The 20,833-nt window shown below is 36.8% G+C and overlaps 1 protein-coding gene across 1 annotated transcript; it reads left to right on the top strand.

Annotated features, from left to right (window-relative positions):
* Positions 1-7,580: 7,580 nt before the first annotated feature.
* tmc1 (transmembrane channel-like 1) lies at positions 7,581-20,007 on the top strand. The gene is given in 22 exon segments (XM_051669412.1): positions 7,581-7,625; positions 7,627-7,819; positions 8,511-8,531; positions 8,982-9,462; positions 10,934-11,140; positions 11,221-11,311; positions 11,402-11,483; positions 11,559-11,665; positions 11,821-11,919; positions 12,027-12,169; positions 13,582-13,726; positions 13,798-13,992; positions 14,525-14,704; positions 14,906-15,058; positions 16,606-16,734; positions 16,814-16,881; positions 17,000-17,239; positions 18,024-18,149; positions 18,235-18,313; positions 18,867-18,978; positions 19,258-19,278; positions 19,360-20,007. Coding segments are annotated over 22 exon segments (3,036 nt in total). The 3' UTR covers positions 19,479-20,007.
* The last annotated feature ends 826 nt before the right edge of the window (positions 20,008-20,833 follow it).

The following is a 20,833-nucleotide window of genomic DNA, read 5'->3' as shown; positions in this document are numbered from 1 at the left end:
GCAATAAATGCTGCCTTATATGCATGCATATCTTTGGTGAACTCACAGAACTTATTAATTCACTGGAAAGCAGTTGACATTCTGTTGACAGTTCTTGTTCAAGAACTGTGGGTACATTGTCATTATTTATGCACATTAGAGGATACATTCCTCATGCAGCTACTGTTTCTGGGCCTGTTAAATGGTAGTCAAGAAGTATTTTTGCATGCGATTTGGATACCTTTCTTCCAGTGGTAAATGGATCAGTTAGATTAGCCAGTTTGTTCATATTATGGTAGACAAGAGATACTAGGGTGAATCCAGGGAAAGTGGAACACTTTCTGATCATTTGTCATTGGTGCTTTAAAATATGAAATTATTTCAGAACTACTGAAGTTCTTATTGTGTTATCCCATACTACTTTAGGATGAACTTGATGCTGTATTTTAGTAATGATAGAATATATATAGTACATAATGATAAAGATGGTTAAGCTTAAGTGTCCGACTTCACCTTTCAACCAAAAATGAAAATACTTTCATAATTTACTCACCCTCTTGTTGTTCCAAACTCTTAAAACAAAATTATATGTTAGGCTATATGTTACTCCTGGTCACTTTTCACTTTCATTGCTCCTTTTTCCATACAAAGGAAGTGAACAGTGACTGAGGCTGTTATTCTACCTGTCATTCAGGCTGTCATGTCCATTGCTGTTCCTCGGAAAAAGGAAAGTCATATGGCTTGGAACAACCTAAGGGTGAGAAAATTATGACAGAATTTTCATTTTTGGTTAAACTGTCCTTTTAAAGGAATATTTCACCCAAAAATGAAAATTCTCTCATCATTTACTCACACTCATGTCATCCAGGTGTGTATGACATTCTTCTGCAGAAAACAAACAAATCTTTTTAGAAGAATATTTCAGCTCTGTAGGTCCATACAATGCAAGTGAATGGTGACCAAATCTTTGAAGGTAAAAAAGCGCATAAAGCATAAAAGTAATCCATATGACTCCAGTGGTTTTATCCATGTCTTCAGAAGGAATCCAAATGTTTTTGGGTGAGAACAGACCAAAATGTAAAAAAATAAATAAATAAAAATTCTGTAAATCTCGCCATTACTGTCTCAAGGCACGTTCATGATTTCTAGCTTGATTACACTTCCTAGTGCTTGATGCATGCACAGTGCGCTATATGATGCTAAGAAATGTAGTCGATTATGATCACCAATAGACTGCTGATGTCAATATTTATATTGAAAAGGGAGTTATAGTTTGGTCTGTTCACACAAAACCGATTGGATATCTTCAGAAGACAAGGATCAAACCACTGGAGTATTATCGATTACTTTTATGCTGCCTTTTTGTGCTTTTCGGAGCTTTCAAGTTTTGGTCACCATTTGCTTGCATTGTATGGACATACAGAGCTGAGATATTCTTCTAAAAATAGTTTTTGTGTTAAGCAGAAGAAAGAAAGTCATACACATCTGGGATGGCATGAGGGTGATTAAATGATGATAGAATTTACATTTTGGGGTAAACTATTCTTTTAAGGACATGTCAAAGTGAATGAGAGGATTGATTGATTTTTCCTTCATTTTACTTTATAGTAATTTAAGCCTAATACAAGTTATAATTAACAGAAACTATAGTAGGCTGATAGATAAGCCCCCAATGTACTGTACCTCTATGTACTGTATATAGTGTTGTTCAGCACAAGTTTTAAAGTATATTTTAAACAAGTTTAAACAAGGCTTCCAAAGTTTCTAGGATCACATGTTTTCAAAGGTCTGAACATGTGACTTGCTCTCATCCACCCATCAGTTCTCCTATTTTATTTTGACAGCTTCTGCATGCCCTTGTTGTTTCAAGTATGCTTTCACTCATGGAAGCACTCTCCCTCTCTATTTCAGCCCACTCTCATCATCCTTATGAGAGATTTTTTTCAATTACTCAACAAAATACAGTATTATCCTAACTTTTTAATGAGTATTTTGATTTTGGTTAGACACTATACACACACACACACACACACACACACACACACACACACACAGTTAGTTCTGGTCCTCAAATCTGATTGGACGAGATATGTTCCATGAGTACTGATGTCTCACACCATCAGCTCTCAGACACTTCACTGTTTGTATCACTCCGCTTCTGTTCGTGGTGTTCTAAACCAAAGTGTGAGAGCAGCACAGCGCAGATGTGTAAAACAGCTAGGTGTCTGTCTTTTAATTTTTTCCTGTGACATTAGATTTTAGCCAGCAGGTGGAGACAAAAATGTTTTTTTATGTCTTATGAGCCAGTAAAGTTTGACGTGTGTCGAGTCGGTGGACGTCAGTCAGCGAGCGGTTTCTTTGAAGTCATTACCATTGTCTCTCACTCCATGATCGCTCAGATTACTAATACAACAATATAGCTGGGAAATACTAACAGCATCAGCATTAAGGTTTATCACAGTTGAGAGACACAACAAATGGAAAAATCAAAAACATACTCAAGTCGCTTTGCTAATATCGAAGTTTCTGCATTGTGAAGAGATGTAATTGACATGGCGGAGGAGAGAACGGTTTCTATAGTGAATGACTCTTGTGCGCCAGCTACCGCAAAATACTCAGGTGGACTCCGCTCAGACGTTTATTTTTACACAGAGAAAATAGGATGTATTTGACTTTTTTTTTTTTTTTTGTTATGAGCGAGTTGAGCTTGTCAGTCAGCGTCAGCGAGCGGTTTCTTTGAAGTCATCGGCATTGTCTCTCACTCCATGATTGCTTGGATTTCTACTACACTACAGCTTCAGCATTAAGACATATCACAGCACACAACAGACCGAGTTATTACACAAACTCAAGGCACTTACCTTTTACCAGAGTTTCCACATTGGAGAAGATTCAATATGGTGGCAGAGAGAACGGTTTCTATAGTGAATGACTCTTGCGCACTGGCAATCGCGAAATAGGAACGAATACCCCTGCTCGGATGGCAATTTTCCACAGAGAAAGTAGGATACATTTGACCAAAATTACATTATCTTCAGCAAGCTGACTAACACATTACAGCATCTCTGCTTGAGAGTCGCGACAAACGCAGGTAATCGCACATGCTCAATCTCTCTCTCTCTCTCTCTCTCTCTCTCTCTCTCTCTCTCTCTCCCTCTCTCAAACGCATACGCACGCACACACACACACACACACGTGCACACACACACACACACACACACACACATATTCTTGTTTCTACAGTAACTTGTTAGAAACAGCCCAAGCCATCGTTACTAGTTCTAAAGTGACATTTAGGCTTGTGCGCATCTTTTGAACTAGCGACAGATTCTGATCCATTGTGTAAGAAAGTAGTTCCATGCACAACTGCATTTTTTGTGACAGTCCTTAGTTTTTCCTAATATTTCTTTTTTTATTTACTTGTTTGTTGAACTGTTGTATATAAGCAATATCACACTTGCAATTGTTCTGTATGGCCCTAAATCAGCATGGCTCAGCCTGAGGCCTCATGCCTGTGGCCAAATCTGATATAGGGCAATACAGCACTCTTGCTCGTATGATATTGCTTAAATATATAATGTGTATGTATATATATATATATATATATATATATATATATATATATATATATATATATATATATATCTACTGTATATATATATATATACCTGTATGTATATATATATAAAGTGTTGCCTTTACCTGAATTCTGAATTCTACCAGACACCCCAAAACATTCTGTAACATCAAAAATTTTTTGTTAAATATGCCTAAAACAAAAGGAAATGAATGGCTTATTACAGTACAATTCATTCAGGAGAACTATGGATGAAGATAATACTTTATCACAGTGTAGACTAACATGAATTATGTAACACCAGAAAGTTCTATTCAGTTCATCCTAGTTTGTCTAGACAAGTAAACTAATGTAGATTTAATCACAGATCCGTTTTGAAATGTCTCTGTCACATGTGTTTTTTCCCCACTATGAGCAAAGAACAAACATACAGTACTGGATAGAAGAGTGCAAAATGGCAATGAATGATCCTAAAATACCTTCCAGCCAAACCGTCCCACTTTTCCAGCACGGGCAGTACTGAGAATACAGCCTGAATAAAAACGTGAGAGTAATATGGCACCAGCCCTTCTATAAATACAACTTTCATCCACCCAGAGTGTATTAAATATCCTGACTATAGGATTCTTCAGAGTAATGGAACGTGACTCACAGCTCAGTCATCAGCTCACACAATTACCTGAGGGCAGCTCTGATGACAGCATTAAAGATGAGATGTTGCAAATGTGACTCACTGAGAGATATTTTGCAAAAGCCTGAAAGCTCATAGGTTTCAGTCACCTCTACTGTTAAATAGTAATTCTTCATCTCCCTGGAACTAATTGCGTTAGAGTTACTTTGAACTGGTTATAAAGGACTGAAAGTTCTGAAAAAATGAAATGCTGCTTTTACTGCTTTGGTGCTGTTAACATGATGTTGATAATCCTCCATTCATTCTGTTCGGTTGAAAAGAGTGATCAGTGCCTTTTGTGTTCCATGGTAGGGATGGGTGGACCGATACTAAAGTATCGATACTTTCGATACTGATGTGGTATCAAGGATATCGATCCTCACATAAAAATATCGATTCTGATTTTATTATTTAGATAACATGAATATTGATGCACCTCATAAGCTTCTAAGTGGAAAAAAAGAATTACATGAGTGAATTGTTGCATGGCACCGGAACTATTTTTTTCTTCTGCTCATCTTGACGTGCAGAAAAGCTAAAATACACCAGCAGTCACAGACAGTGCTCACCCTTTCAGTCATAGCGCTCGTTTAAAGAGGTAGCAGTGCTTTCCTGAGGTAATGACAGAAAAACAGCATCTGGAGTTAGCTTTTAGAGTTAGTCAATGACAAACCTAAACATGATGTATTATAATGGGCTTGTTTGACCATTTTTACAGGCTTATTTAAATTCAGAGTTGTTAAAACATTGATAATGATCTGTAATCCTCGTTAATAAATGATACCCTCATGAAAACTACACATGCATTTACTGTAGTAATATTGTATTAGCCATGAGTAGTAACCACGACTGTAGTAACCATGTTTTTTTCTTTTTGGCAGTAACCAAGGCTTTGATACAATTAACCATGGTTTTACTACAGCATTACTGTAGTATCCATATTGTAACTTGGTTTTAGTAATAGTAACCATATAATAATATCTATGGTTAATTTTGAGGTTTTATATGTGGCTTATACTAACTAATTTTTAAAGGGTAAACAAAGCAGCCTAATGATTTTCTGCTTAGGCCTATAAATATATATAAAAATGTAAGTAATAATTTAAGTTACTAATTTCATCCAAAGAATTCGTAAAAATTCAGTTTATTAGAGGTATCGGTATTGGCCTAAAGTACTTGGTATCGGATCGAAAAGAAAATAAGTGGTATCGCCCATCCCTATTCCATGGAAAAAAGTTGACTGGTTTTGGAATGACATGTGGTGAGTAAATGGTAGCAGAATTGTTATTTTTCAATGAACTGTAGGCCTGATGTATACGATACCAATAGTAATGAGGAGCTAAAACTGAACTTTTCCGGTTAATTTTGTCCTTCCAGCTGAACAGAGGTGTGCCAGTGTGTGAGAGAATGAGGGAGGGAAAGGAGACATGCTTAGAATACAGTTACGTTCCATCTCAGTTCTCAGAAGATGGAATCCCCAAATGGTGCTGCTAAACTTAGCCGCTGAAAACAATCTCGCTCTCTGTAGGCCGGCACACCACTGTGGAAATACAGAGATAGACTCTCAAGCCCATGGGACAACACACAGGCATTGAGACAATCTTCCATGCACACTGCGAAATGTGCTGTAAGGAGAGATGACCACAGAAATGGCTAAAACATTTTAAATTCAATGTAGCCTGACATCATCTGAATTGGACTACTTAATCATTTTAGCAGAACAGCCTCAAAAGTTGCTCTTTGGTGACATCAGGTGGTCAGGATGCGCAAGGACACTTGGTTGCAATGAGGGAATTCCCTGGGGCTCCAAAAGTGATGAACAGGACTTTTGAATTCACTTTCAGTGCTCTGGAGGTACATCACTTCTTTGTTAGCTATCCTATGAAGTCAAACAGGTCAATAATCATACCCTTAAAAATGTAGCTCCTAAATTACACAGCATGATGTTTTGAATTAAAAGCTATTTACATATTTCCTCCTCAGGTGAGTAAGATGATTCAACTTTAATTTAAATGTTTTGCAATTGTCTATTAAAAACTTCAGTGGTTTTATCTGCTAGATCTATGTATCTAATAACTTAGACTAATAATTGGAGGAATTGAAAGTGGAAGAACATTTCTCTTACATTGATCGCAAAGAGCAATTGGAGAAATCTCTGGAGGAGCTTGAAGTTAAATGCCTATTTTAAGCCCGGAATGATGATCTCATCGACAGTTCTCTCTTAAACTCTTCTATTTACAGGTTGATCCCAAGTAGGGATCAGTTTTAGTGTCCAAAAGCCTTAATCAATAGGCTAACACCACCTCCTTGTCTTAGTAACATGATGTTAATAACATCTCAGGCATGGGCGTAGAATACGCAGGGGATATGGGCGACATGTTCCCCTCACTTTCAATAAAACCAAAGTTCGTCCCCCGCACTTTTTCACAGGGCAAATGTGTTTACGCTGTGTCTTTCATACAGCAAATGTCTAAATGTGTAAATGCAAAAGTTAAAATTCACTGGTCAGTCATGTAATTAATTCAGTAAAAAACTGTAATCGATTGAGTGCCTTAAAAATATATCTTATATTTTTATGTTCATCTTAATGTTATTGTTTTTTAATGTCTCGTAGAACATTACCTAGAACATTATATATTTATGCATAAAAGTGAAGATAGGCATTCTTGATGAGATTAGATTAATTTGCCTATACAGTAAATGGCAGCATGTTAATATCTATTTGTAGACCTGAATGTACTCATTTCCCACACCTCTAATATCTAACCCATTTCTCTTCTCTTCTGTTCTGTAGAGCACATCCCCACAGGACACCTCAGGCATATATATAAAAATCTCATTGATTTTTATATCTATCTTTTTTCATTAATTTCTCCCGAGACACTTCCAGACTTTCTGTTTTTAGTCTTTATAGTATGGCAGCTTTGCCTCTGAATGTGCCAGATATACTGTAAGGTATCAAAATGATCTGAGATGTACAGTACTGGCATGTTCTTTGTTTTTGTCTTTCCATGTTAAATCCTTTCAAAACGTCCATGTTTTATGCTCTCAGCATATCTAATATCTCCTTTGCTCTGATTTTATGATGATTGCACCATTTCCTGGAAAGGTGCTTGGGTGACTTTTGCACTAGAAGTGAAAGTGCAGCACACACTGACCCTGGTTACCCTGCGGCACTAATCTCCTATTCTCTCCTTTACGCTTTCTATAGCCAGTCATTAGACCATCATCCTCTATTTTGGCTTGGTACCGTGTAACCCCATAAATCATAAATCTCTGTTGAATAATTGAAAGGGGTGAAATTGAGAGGCTCTAGAGTTTCGACTGGTTATTGTTCCTGGTTGAGGTTGCTGAATGGTAGTAAAAAGTGAACTCTTCATGCACGGTACTCATCACCTGTCAGCCTCTGTTCAGCCAGGGCATGGTCCACTGCTGCATCATCAAACACACACACACACACACACACACACACACACACACACACACACACACACACACACACATACACACACACACACACACACACTGCACAGAGTTAAGGCCACTTGGTAGGAGGATGCCACGACAGAAACTCATCGCCTCTGAAAGTGACGGTAAATGTGATGATTATTGCTTTCTATCTGTGGATTTATTTCTTAAATGTTTTTTGCATCTTTCGTTACTTTGATGCATTTATTATTGTATCTTCTTCAGCGTCAGTTGAATTAATAATAAATTTGTAGTTATTATTAATATTATCATTATTATTATTATACCTTGTTTGTAAGTAAAAGAAGCTTAGCCACATTGTACTTTTCTATCTGCCTCTATATTTATAAATCTGGTAATGATTGTGTGATTTTGATAAAATAATTTGAATTGGTTATTCACTTGAAAGGGAATTTATGCCATATGCCTAAATGGGAATTTAGATTTTCTAAACAATAATAATAAAAAAAACAATAATGACCTAATCATATATTTCAGCTGTGTTCAATGCCAAGGTGGTCATGCAGCAAATATAAATTAAACTTTGTTTGAGTGTGTATGTGCTTTGACCAATACTTAAACTGTTTTACCCTTTGACCCCTGTTAGAGGACAGTTTGCACTGACACTAAAGATGAAAAGCACCATTGTGTCTATTGTACAACACAACTAAGCATGTCATGACCCGGTCAGCACCGGTCTGGTTACACTGTGGATGCTAAACAGCTGCTGGGAACCTTTTATGTCTGACCTTTCAGGACTTCACAATGTATTATGTGACCCTTTTATGACTATTTTGGTTTTGTTTGCCCTTACAGTTAGCATTGAGGTGGATGAAGGTAGGTTGTAATGTTTTGCCAACTGGTATTTAAATGGTAAAAAGGGTAGCTGACGAATAACATGGATATGAACCTAATTTACTTTAATATAAACATTTTAGGTTACAATTTACATGTATGTATAAGGGAAAATATATATACTTATTTTATATTACATTATAAAATAAGATAATATATAAATGTGATATTTGTAAGGTGCTGTAACTGGTCAAAATTTTATTTTGAATCACCTTTTAGCTTTTGTAGATTGTCATGCATGTGAAAAATTTATTTTTTTAAGTACAAATATTCCATGTCCATAATAATACAGTATGTTAGAAAATTATAAGTCATATTGTATGTTTTTTATATGTATATAAATATTGTATATTTTAAAGTAGTTTTAGAAGTATTTCACACTGCAGAACAATGCTTGACATGTCAACAACTCATATATAAGCATTTTTGTAGGGAAAAACAATGAGTTCAGCCTTTACTATGTGGAGGTGGAGGACAATTCAGAGGGAGAGAAGAAGAAGCAGATGACACGAGAGGGCAAAAGGAGGAGAGAGAAGAATGGCAAGGTCAGCAGGAGGAGAGCTTCTGAAACGAGGTCAGCCAATAGAAGAACTGAGAAGCATGAAAAACACAAAAAAACTGTGAAAGAGAGAAAAGAGAGTAAGAAACATGGAAAACGGCACAGAAGAAAGGATGAAGATGTTGAGGAGGTTGAGGAAGAATGCAGCAAAGAGAAAAAGAACATTAAAAATGAAAGAACCAAGACACTAAAACAGGTGGATGAGACGGAGAAGGAAGTGAAGAAAAAGACAAAGAAACGTGTTAAAAAGGAGGATGAGAATGAAAATAATAGGAAGTCAAAACAGAAGGATTGTCATGATGTGCCCTTGAAGGAGAAGGAAAAGAAAAAGAATAGAAAGAAGCCTGAGACTACGTATGTTTTTACTAGCTTTAGTTGCCTCTGTAATGAATTCCTCATTTTTTTTCTTAAGAGTTAAGTTAAGAGTAACTCACATGCATGTGTAGTACACAATTAAAATCTGAAAGTTCTATAAACTTAACATTGGGAGTTCAAACGTTTTTAGTTCTGCTAACTTATTAGGGTTTACAGTGCAATAATAAGGCAAGGCAAGGCAATTTATTCATAAAGTAGAATTAAAAACAATGGACAGTTGACCAATGTGCTGTACACTAATAAACAGATAAAAAGACATAGAAAGTATTAACAAGCATAAATACTAATACATAAATCAACAAAATACACAGGGGGACAAACAAACCCATGGTTTAGCTAAAAGCCTGGGTGAAAAGATGGGTTTTTAATCTAGGTTTAAAAGATAACAATGTTGGAGCTGTTCTAATATGCAGCGGAAAACTATTCCAGATCTCTACCGCAGCCACTACTGCGAAGGAGCAGTCACCCCTCTGCTTAAGTCTGGACCTTGGGACAGTTAAAATCCTTTAATCTTAAGTCTTAAGAGATCTAGGTGGCTTATGTATGTGCAAGATGTCGGAAAGATAGGACGACGCTCATTTAATGATTGAAAAACAAACTGTAAAACCTTAAAATGAATTCTATAACGGACCGGCAGGCAATAAAGAGAGGCTAATATTGGAGTGATGCAGTCTCGTTTGTGAGTACCTGTCAAGAGTCTAGCGAGTACCTGTCAAGAGTCTAGCTACAATTAAATGATAGTCTATGTATTCAATTTCAAGAGTGTAGTCCATCCCAAACACAACAATCTCAGTTTTACTTTCATTTAAAAGTAAAAAATTTAAAGACATCCAAGTTTTTTATTCCTCCAGGCAAGCCAGAAGAGGATCTATTGCATTATTTTTATTTTTCAATTGCAGATAGATTTAAGTATCATCTGCGTAAAAAATGAAAATACACTCCATGCTTGTTAAAAATAGACCCAATGGGAAGCATGTATAATGAAAACAGAATAGGTCCAAGAATAGAGCCTTGGGGGATCCCACAGTTAAGAAAGGTAGTGGAAGATGAAAATTCACCAAGAGTAACTGAAAAGCTTCTATTGCTCAAATTGGACCAGTTTACAACATGTTCCTTGGATCCCTACAGACTGTTCATGTCAGGCTATGATGATACCATGATCAATGGTATCGAATGCTGCACTAAGGTCTAAATGCAGAGTCCACAGTTATCAAAATATTGTTAAGAACTTTTAAAAGTGCAGATTCTGTGCTGTGGTGCACTCTAAACCCAGACTGAATGACCTCAAAAAGAGCATTCTTAACCAAAAACGTCTGCAGTTGAAGGTGAACAACTTTCTTCAAAACTTTTGAGAGAAATGGCAATTTAGAAATTGGTCTACAATTTGTGTAAATTGTCGAATCCAGTAAAGTAAATTTCTGACACTGATTTGCATCCATTTTATCCCCAGCTCAGAGTCTGAGTCTAAATCAGAGTCTGAATCAGACTCTGATTCAGAGTCAAAGGATGATAAGGACAAGGAGATAGTAGGAGTTTTGGGGTGTCTGACTCCAGAAGAGCTGGAAAAGTTAAAAGAAGCAGTAGACGACAAAAAAAAGCTCATCGCCACTCTGAAAGGAAAGCCCTGGCCAATGAGGAAAAAACTAGTTATTCTCAAGTATGTTCAGTCACTGATGTTTTTGCACATACACCTCAGCCTTCAAAATGGCAGTATTACAAAGTTTTGTTTTGTCTTAGAGAATCACAAGAGTTTGTGGAGAAATATGAAGGTGCTCTGGGGAAGGGCAAAGGCAGGAAACTCTACGCCTACAAGGTCATGATGATGAAGGTGGGAGTCATTATGAAAGTGATGGAGCTGAATAGCTCCCTCTGCAGCTTCAGAGAGGCCATCATTTTTCTTTATTGCTCTGATTGTCAGAAATGGATGAAGTTTCAGCGTGACTTTGAGAACTTCAAGACTGCCTGCATCCCGTGGGAGATGAAGATAAAGGAAATAGAAAGTGTGACCTCTCTCATTTTGATCTTCCTTCTTTCTCCTAGTTTTATTCTAACTCCTTTTTTATGTCCTTTTATAGGTCATTTTGGCTCATCAGTTGCATCCTACTTCATATTTTTGAGGTGGATGTACGGCATCAATATGATTCTATTTGGACTGACGTTTGGGCTAGTGATGGTTCCAGAGGTGAAAAATATATTGGATCCAGCAAAGTTTTAAATAACATCCAACATTAATAATGCAATACCACATGTAACATTTTCCCTTTATCATGATCTTATTTTTCTTCAAGACAAACAATGAGATACAAGAATCATTTTGCTTTCTTTCTCACTTTCCAGGCTCTGATGGGGAAACCATATGGCAGTATAGCCAGGAAGACAGTGCCCAGAGAGGAAGAGGCCAGTGCCATGAATTTTGCAGTCTTATGGGACTTTGGGGTGAAGCCTCTATATATGAGCAAACATATAGTATTTATCTTATATACAGTACATCATTGATTACATCGGTACATCATTAGTTAAGACAATGTTTTTTTCCCCCCCAGGGCTATGCAAAGTACTCTGTACTCTTCTATGGCTATTACAACAACCAACGGGCAATTGGGTGGCTCAAGTTTCGCATGCCCCTGTCATATTTTCTGGTTGGGGTGGGCACAGTGGCTTATAGCTACATGGTGGTAATCAGGACGTGAGTAATGACAGTCTATTGTATAGTGACATGTTTAGCCTTAATAGTCTTCATGTCCATATCATAAACATTAATATATAGGGGAGACTAGGGCTGGTTATCACACTTTATTACTCCAGAGAATATTTTTCAGAGTAGGCTTATTTTTGACTGTCAATTTCTGCATAGCCATACACCTTAAAGTCTTGGATACAAAAAAGCAATTAAAGGAATATTCCAGGTTCAATACAAGTTAAGCTTAGTCGACAGCATTTGTGGCATAATGTTGACTACCACAGAAATGAATTTCAACTCGTCCCTCCTTTTATTTAACAAAAGCAAAAATCTGGGTTACAGTGAGGCACTTGCAATGGAAGTGAATGGGGCCAATCTGTAAATGTTAAATTACTCACTGTTTCAAAAGTATAGCCACAAGACGTTAACAATATGCGTTATAACATGATTTTAATGTGATAAAGTCACTTACTTACCTTTTCTGTGTAAAGTTATAACCAATTGTACAACTTTGTTGCTATGATGATGTAATGCTGTAAGCCCTTAAACCCTAAAACTACATAAAAAATTATGATTTAAACAACTTTATAGCTCAAATAATACACAAGTTTTATCAGAAGAATGAATGTAAGTGCTTTTATAAAATTATAAGCTTAACATTTCTGCCTTTAAACCCTGCAAAAATTGGCCCCATTGACTCCCATTGTAAATGCCTCACTGTAATTTCAATTTTGCCTTTTTTTTTTAAAGAAAATAAGGGACAAGTGAAATTAATTTTTGTGGTAATCAACATTATGCCACAAATGCTATCGATTGTGCTTAATGTGAACTGAACCCGGAATATTCCTTTAAATATTTTCACTGTTTATGTCCAGGAAAAAGATACAGTTCATTGAACACACAGTGACCTTTTGTGACAACATGCCCCAACAGTGGGACATGTTGTCTCACTTTATGGGGTAAGTTGTCACAATGGAACCTGCCATTAAGCCAGTGGGGTAGGTTTCATGTGAACATTGGGAGACACACGTTTTCCCATCGACCAATCAAAACAACATCTTCACCTCTTTTTAAATCTACTGTCTATTATAGGCTTTTCAAATTTTTTTAAACAATTGTGATGCACGAAATGATTCATGAAACATTTTCAAATATTGTTGACATTTGTATGACAAATTGCATGTTATGCTCCTCACTTGGAAGTGACTTTAGATAAAAACATCTGCTAAATGCTAAACTTACATACAAAGCCTCTACAAGACACATTTGCACAATTAGAATTTTGACTCCAATTATCGTTACTGAGATACAGCCCTTGTGACAACTACCCTGTGTGAAACTAGCCCTAGTCTCCTCTACTGAGTGTGTCCATGAGAACAAACCATTTCTGAGTTGGTTTCCTCACTGATACCCAACAGTATGGCACGCAATGCCAATGAAGAAGGTGGCGGAGACGACACCAGTTTTAATTTCAGCTGGAAGACGTTTACTAGCTGGGACTACCTCATTGGAAATCCTGAGACAGCAGACAACAAGTTTGCTTCCATCACCACAAGCTTCAAGGTGTGTTTTTCTCTGACAGTGGCTTCAATCTAGCCTCTCCTAGCCTTATTATAAATTCAGCACTTTAACAGGAGGCCATTGTGGAGGAGCAAGAGAGCAGAAAAGATGACAACATTCACCTGACAAGATTCCTTAGAGTGCTGGCCAACTTCCTGGTGCTGTGCTGTCTGGCGGGGAGCGGGTACTTGATCTACTTTGTGGTGCGCAGGTCTCAGAAATTTGCTCTGCAGGGACTGGAGAACTACGGATGGTGGGAGAGGAATGAGGTTAGAAGTTATGTAACAGTGGTAATGAAGTTGTTATTTCTTCAATGTATCTTTTAATCAGTGAAACAGAATTTACATAAGCCACTCCATGTTTTATGTAGGGTCACCTTTTAACCAATTAATTTACATGACTTTTCCAGTTGTTTGTAATTACTGGATAAGGATTGCATCTTTTTCTGTTTTAAAGGCCTCTATTCATTTTACACTAGTACTTTGTATTATATTTGATTCAATTTCTAGTCGATTAAATATAAATCTTAAATATAAATATCTAAATCTAAAATAATATATATAATCTAAACAAAGTATATATATAGAGAGAGAGAGAGAGAGAGAGAGATCTGAGTATAACAAAACATAGATATTTACTTTATGCTTAAGTATATACAGTATATATTACTTTAGATTTAAATTTTATATTTAATAAATGTACATTTATATTTCCATGAATTTTCCTGAGCTGGAAATCACCATTTTAAAATTCCTGTAGGAACTGTAGGAACCCTGTTTTTATGTGTGTACATATCTGCAGGTGAACATGGTGATGTCACTGTTAGGAATGTTCTGTCCGATGCTGTTCGATGTAATAAGCACTTTAGAGAACTATCATCCACGCATTGCCCTTCAGTGGCAGCTGGGCCGCATCTTTGCCCTCTTCCTGGGGAACCTCTATACATTCATCATCGCTCTCATGGATGCCATCCAACTAAAGGTACAGCTATCATTTAACACAAAACTAAAGTGCTCACAATTCCTTCTTCAGTCTTTGTGAAGTACAGAGTGTAATGATTTCTATCATTCTACAGCAGCTTTGTCAAAAGCTTCCCTTGGGCCATCTAATCTGTACCAAATAAATTAAGGTAATTTCTCCTACTAATTCTGACATCACTGTGTTGCATATTGTGTTTTGAAGAGGGCAGAGGAAGAGATTGTGAAGAGGAATATGACAATCTGGCAGGCTAATCTTTACAATGGGACTTTACCAGACAACTCAACTGCTTCTCCAATCACAGTGCACCCTGCTGATGTTCCCAGAGGGCCTTGTTGGGAGACAATGGTGGGACAGGTACAGAGGATGTTTGGTTAATTACTATTTCAATTTATTTGTATAAAGCTTTTAACAATACAAATCCTTCCAAAGCAGCTTTACAAAGAAAATAATAGTCCCTAATAAACCCAGGCTAGTAAGCAAGCCAAAAGCATTGGCAGCAAGGAAAGACCTCCTAAGATGTTTAGGAAAGATAAGGAAGAAACCATGGAAGGAACCAAATACAACAGGGGGAGCCCACCTACACAGGCTGGCATGCTTGAAGAAAAAATGGTATGCTTTGTGTTAAAGCTGTAGTGTTATTTAATTTCTGCATCATTAGTAGCACCAGACAGAATTGCAAAAACAACTGTTTCCAAACAGTTTTCTCAAACACTCCCCCTGTCTTTCATTGTATGGACAAACAGGTAGTCTTGCTCCAAATTGACATCATTTGTTTAGCCAATGATGCAATGTTGGGTCACTCAAACAGAGTAATTTGATAGTGCCACAGTGTTTACACTTACAGAAAATCAACCTACAATGGCTTAATAATAGCCTTTGCACATTAAGATGTGTAATAAGAATGTATTGAAATAATTACTGACAGCCACTTTAAGCTACTCTATGGTGCGGGTAGAGTGACTATTAATAAAATGTACAGGCTCAAATTAAAACTAGGTCTTTGTCTCATTATTGTATATGAATACTAAAGAGTATGAATGTCATGTGCATAGATATATTATGAAGCACACCAAAAAATAGCTCTTTTGCTGAACTTCAGTCATGGACAGTGGTTTCACATGTTTGAAATGAGATTTCTTAACTTAAAATTACTATGTAATTTCAATACAAACACTTTGTGTAGAAAGAACCTAGTTGAATTGGGTAAACCCAACAAAAATAGACATGTCAATGTAACTCAAATAAATCCCTTTCATTTCTTTATGTATTAACTTGTGAAAAACAATGTTAGCATGCTAAATATATGCTGGTTGGAAGCACTATAGAGTGTAATGCAATGCAGATACCATGCTATGGTTAGCACAGTAATTACTCAATGAAGCAAGCAATCAATATCATGTGTGACATGTACCTGTCCTCATTGATTCTCTCAAGCTCCACTCTTCACCGTAATGGTAACCCTCAAAACTCCAACGTAATAGAAACTCTTCTAAATCTTAACTGAACAAAACATTAAACACTAACAAGTATCCCCCTTTATATTCATCTTGCACAACAACACATAAAATAACACTTAATTTTAACATTTACTCTGGCTATCGAGTTCCATGCAAAGCATGCTGGGAAATTGAAATCCCCTGCCAGTTTCATCAATGCTACATTAACACCACACAAGTATTCATGTAGTCCTAACTCAAATGGATTAAGAAAACTTCCATCTTACAAATGTAAATAGATAGAACGCAATGAAATCAAGTTGTGACAAAATGTTCTAGAATTATATAACTTTAGTTCATTTTAATTATGTACATTTAAAAAGCAGCAAAAATCCTGAGTGTTGCATTGCTTCAAATCATTAGAGATTTGATAACAGTTAAACTCATATACCTCCATGTCTACAGGAGTTTGTGCGTCTCATCATTTCTGATACAATGACAACTTACATTACTCTGCTGATTGGGGATTTTTTCCGTGCTGTACTGGTGCGTTTCCTGAACAATTGTTGGTGTTGGGATCTGGAGTATGGCTTTGTGAGTATCTACAATGCATACAGACATTAGTAGCAGGGATTCCCTCTCATTCCTAACTGTAGTGTGCTTTCTTGATTAGCCATCCTATTCAGAGTTTGACGTCAGTGGGAATGTTCTGGGGCTGATCTTTAACCAGGGGATGATCTGGTAAGACGGTTTTCATATTAGAAGGCATGTTGTCTCCCTTTCAGAATAAAGTACAGTAGGTAGGCTTTACCATTCATATTTCACCATATCTTTGTCAATGCGTGTGTGTTTGTTTTAGGATGGGGGCGTTCTATGCTCCATGCCTTCCAGCATTAAATCTGCTACGGCTGCATGTGTCCATGTACCTGCAGTGCTGGGCGGTGATGTGCTGTAATGTGCCCCAAGAACGGGTCTTCAAAGCTTCAGGCTCCAATAACTTCTACATGGCCATGCTGTTGGTCATCCTCTTCCTTTCTACCCTGCCTGCGATATACACCATTGTCTCCATCCCCCCCTCATTTGACTGCGGACCCTTCAGGTTCTGAGAGAAAGTGTCTGAATTAGGGAGAAGCATGGGGATTAGGGATCTTGTCTAGCGTAATAACAATCTGAAATGATATCCAGAACTAAGTAATTTAAAGGGATAGTTCACGCAAAAATTTAAATTCTCTCATCATTTACTCACCCTCATGCCATCCCAGATGTGTATGACTTTCTTTCTTCTGTATGGATTGATTTTATGCTGCCTTTATGTAATTGTTGGAGCTTAAAAGGTCTGGTCACCATTCACTTGCACTGTATGGACCTACAGAGCCGAGATGTGCTTCTAAAAATCTTCGTTTGTGTTCAGCAGAAGAAAGAAAGTCATACACATCTGGCATGGCATGAGGATAAGTAAATGATGAGAGAATTTTCATTTCTGGGTGAAGTATCCCTTTAATGTAGCATTAAATAAAATTTCAGAGGATGCAAAGTGGTTAAAGCACATCACTCTGTAGGAGGTTCTAATGGAACATATTGGAGGAAAAGAATCAGATAACTAACTTGAGAGTAGTTGGACCTGGTACCTGTATTTCTATCACACAAAAAAGCTTATTAACAAGCGTGTGAAAAGATACAGTAATTGAAGGGATTGCCAAGGTGCCACGGCAAGTCATGTAATGGTTTATTTTACCACTAGACGTCAGCAGAGAGCAAGTAGAAAAAAAATTCTCGCATCCTTTACTCTTCCCCAGAAAGTTTAACAATGATAAAATGTAGAAATAAATAAAGCAATAAAACATTTACATACATCATTTACTTATATTTTACTATTCCTGCAGTGGGAAAACCCGAATGTTTGATGTGATTCAGGAAACTCTGGAGTCAGACTTTCCTCCATGGTTCGGGAAAGTGTTCAGTTATGCCTCGAACCCCGGACTGGTCCTGTCTTTCCTTCTGCTCTTAGTGTAAGTGTGTTTTAGTGCGTCCACATGAGTTTTCTATTTATGAATATGCATGAATGTTCTGACAAATCTTTTTCTATAATTTTAGTCTTGCAATATATTATCTGCAGTCCACTTCTAAAACATACAAACGGGTAAACATGGAGCTGAAAAAGAAACTTCAAACAGTAAGTTGGGTATTAAAAATGTCAAACGTTAAAAGAACAGTTAGCCCAAAAATGGAACTTCTGTCATTATTTTCTAACCCTCATCTTGTTTCAGATTTGTATGACTTTCTTCCCTGGAACACAAAAGGAGATGTTAGGCAGAATGTTAGCCTCGGTCCCCATTCACTTTCATTATATCTTTTTCCATACAGTGAAAACGAATGGTGACTGAGGCTAACACGCTGCCTTACATCTCCTTTTGTGTTTTAAAGAAGAAATTAAGTCACATGGGTTTGGAATAACATGAGGGCGAGTAAATTGGGTGAACTATCCTCAAAGGAGTCTATGAGCAAATTACATAATGTAAACACTCCACAAGATGGAAGCAGCAACCTTGGCTTAAAAACAACTCTAAATAATGTTTTAAAATATAAAAAGTGTGTTAAAGGTTCTATGTTTTTATTTCACATGTATTCACTTTACAAAAATATGTATTTAAACTTAATTTATTAAAGTTTTACAATATATGGTTCATTTATAATGTTTTCTAAATGATATAATATTGTATTTACAGCAAAATGAAGAAAACAAGAAGAAGAATAAACTTGCAGCCTTGAAGGCAGCCAGTGATTTGGAGCAGGCAAGGAATGCAGGAGAACAACGCAGCAACACTACCTCTGATTTGGGTGAGAGCATAGAGAACGGGTCACAGCTTCTATCAATCAGGACACTAGACAGTGACTTGGAACAAATGCAGGAAAACCTTACATAATTTTTTAAGAGTTAATATGCTGTTTGGACAACAAGTGGCTACAGACTAATAAAAACATCCCTTTAAATATCTATCAAACTAATTCCGAGACACTGATTAAGTCTGCTAACAACAGTCTGTCCCTGCTAGCTTATTATCGGAATTTGTTTATTCCCTCTGTCTCTGTCTTTTTTCTACAAATCCCCCTTCTCAGGAATGAATGAAGAGAACAGTAGCTTAAATGAAACAGGGCATCATAGACAGGCTGGACAGAATGGTCGCTTTATTCACCCATCACAGGGTCCGCATGCTCAAGGCATCTCCTCTACCCACCCAAATACCAGACCGCATGAATCCCGGGGCCACACATTATCTGGACATCTTCCAGGACACCCACAGCAACCACAGAGAAACTCTCACTCAAACCGAAGATAAATACCATAGCTTTCCCATGCAATTTCCTTTCAGATTTTCTTTAGACAGTTGTCTAAGTGTAGGGCTACAGCAGGAGATGTAAATATTAGAGCCTCCTGCTGTTTGTACTGTTTGTTGGATGCAAAAAATTAGGCATATATATGACCATTTTTGTTTCTTGCTGATAATGTGATACAATACAAATCCTATGCCCAGGTCCACACTGCCCTGCTTGTCTTGCATGTCTCAATGAGGCTCAAGGGCTCAGTGGCTATGTAACTTTAGATTGATTGAACTCTTATCTCTGTGAAAGAGAAATGACTGCTCTTGTTACACATAGGCCAATCTAGGGCCAAACTATTTCTTGATTTGTGTCATTTGTTTCATACTTTGATGCATGTTTTATATATTTATTGCCTTAGACAGTTTTAAAAATGTTTGCTCGATTGATTTGCCAAATGTAGCTTTTAGATATTAAAATGAGGGATACATAAATGAGAATTTGTTTGAATATTATGCATGTTTTTCTGAGAGTCAGGCTCTCACATTCTCTCACCAACAGAACACTTGCACCCTCCATGCATTCTACATAGCATTCTGGGGATGTATTACAGAAACATCGTACTGTAACTCTAGAATCTTATTGTCAAAACTTAACCTTGGTCTTAAAGGGATACTTCATGCAAAAATGACAATTCTGTCATCATTTACTCACCCTCAAGTTTGATTCTAAACCTATTTGACTTTCCTTCTTCCACAGAACACAAAAGGAGATGTTATGCAGTCTGTTAGCCTCAGTCACCATTCTGGTGCTACGAGTGTGAGGTAATGATGACAGAAATTTCATTTTTGGGAGAACTAACTCCCTTAAGATAGAAAGTTTCTGTTTCAGTATATGGCCCAAGCCCTAATAAGAAAGGATAAGAAGCTACATAATGCATCATTTTTTTCCGATGAACACTTTTTATTGATTCAGACAAATGAAACAAAAAAGCAAACATATATACACCGAACCCCCATTCGGTGTATATATGTTTGCTTTTCTGTTTCATAATATATACCCCCATTATTACCTTTCCCCCTCCCAATCCCCAACCCCCAACCCCAACCTGACCCTTAACAAATATCCCTGTGGTGAAATTTGAGAATACACACAATACAAAAAACAAACAAAAAAACAAAACAAAACATATATATATATATATATATATATATATATATATATATATATATATATATATATATATATATATATATATGTATAAAAATAAAAAAACCACACATTTAAAACTACACATCTCTCTCCACTTCCCCTCCCCGAGAGCCTTCCAAAAATGCCAAATAGCTGCCCCATTTTTTATTAAATAAATCGAAGT

Source organism: Myxocyprinus asiaticus, chromosome 3, assembly GCF_019703515.2.
Source record: "Myxocyprinus asiaticus isolate MX2 ecotype Aquarium Trade chromosome 3, UBuf_Myxa_2, whole genome shotgun sequence".
NCBI lineage: Eukaryota > Metazoa > Chordata > Actinopteri > Cypriniformes > Catostomidae > Myxocyprinus > Myxocyprinus asiaticus.
The sequence above is the reverse complement of the archived record's forward strand: the minus strand, read 5'-3'. Positions and strand labels throughout refer to the sequence as shown.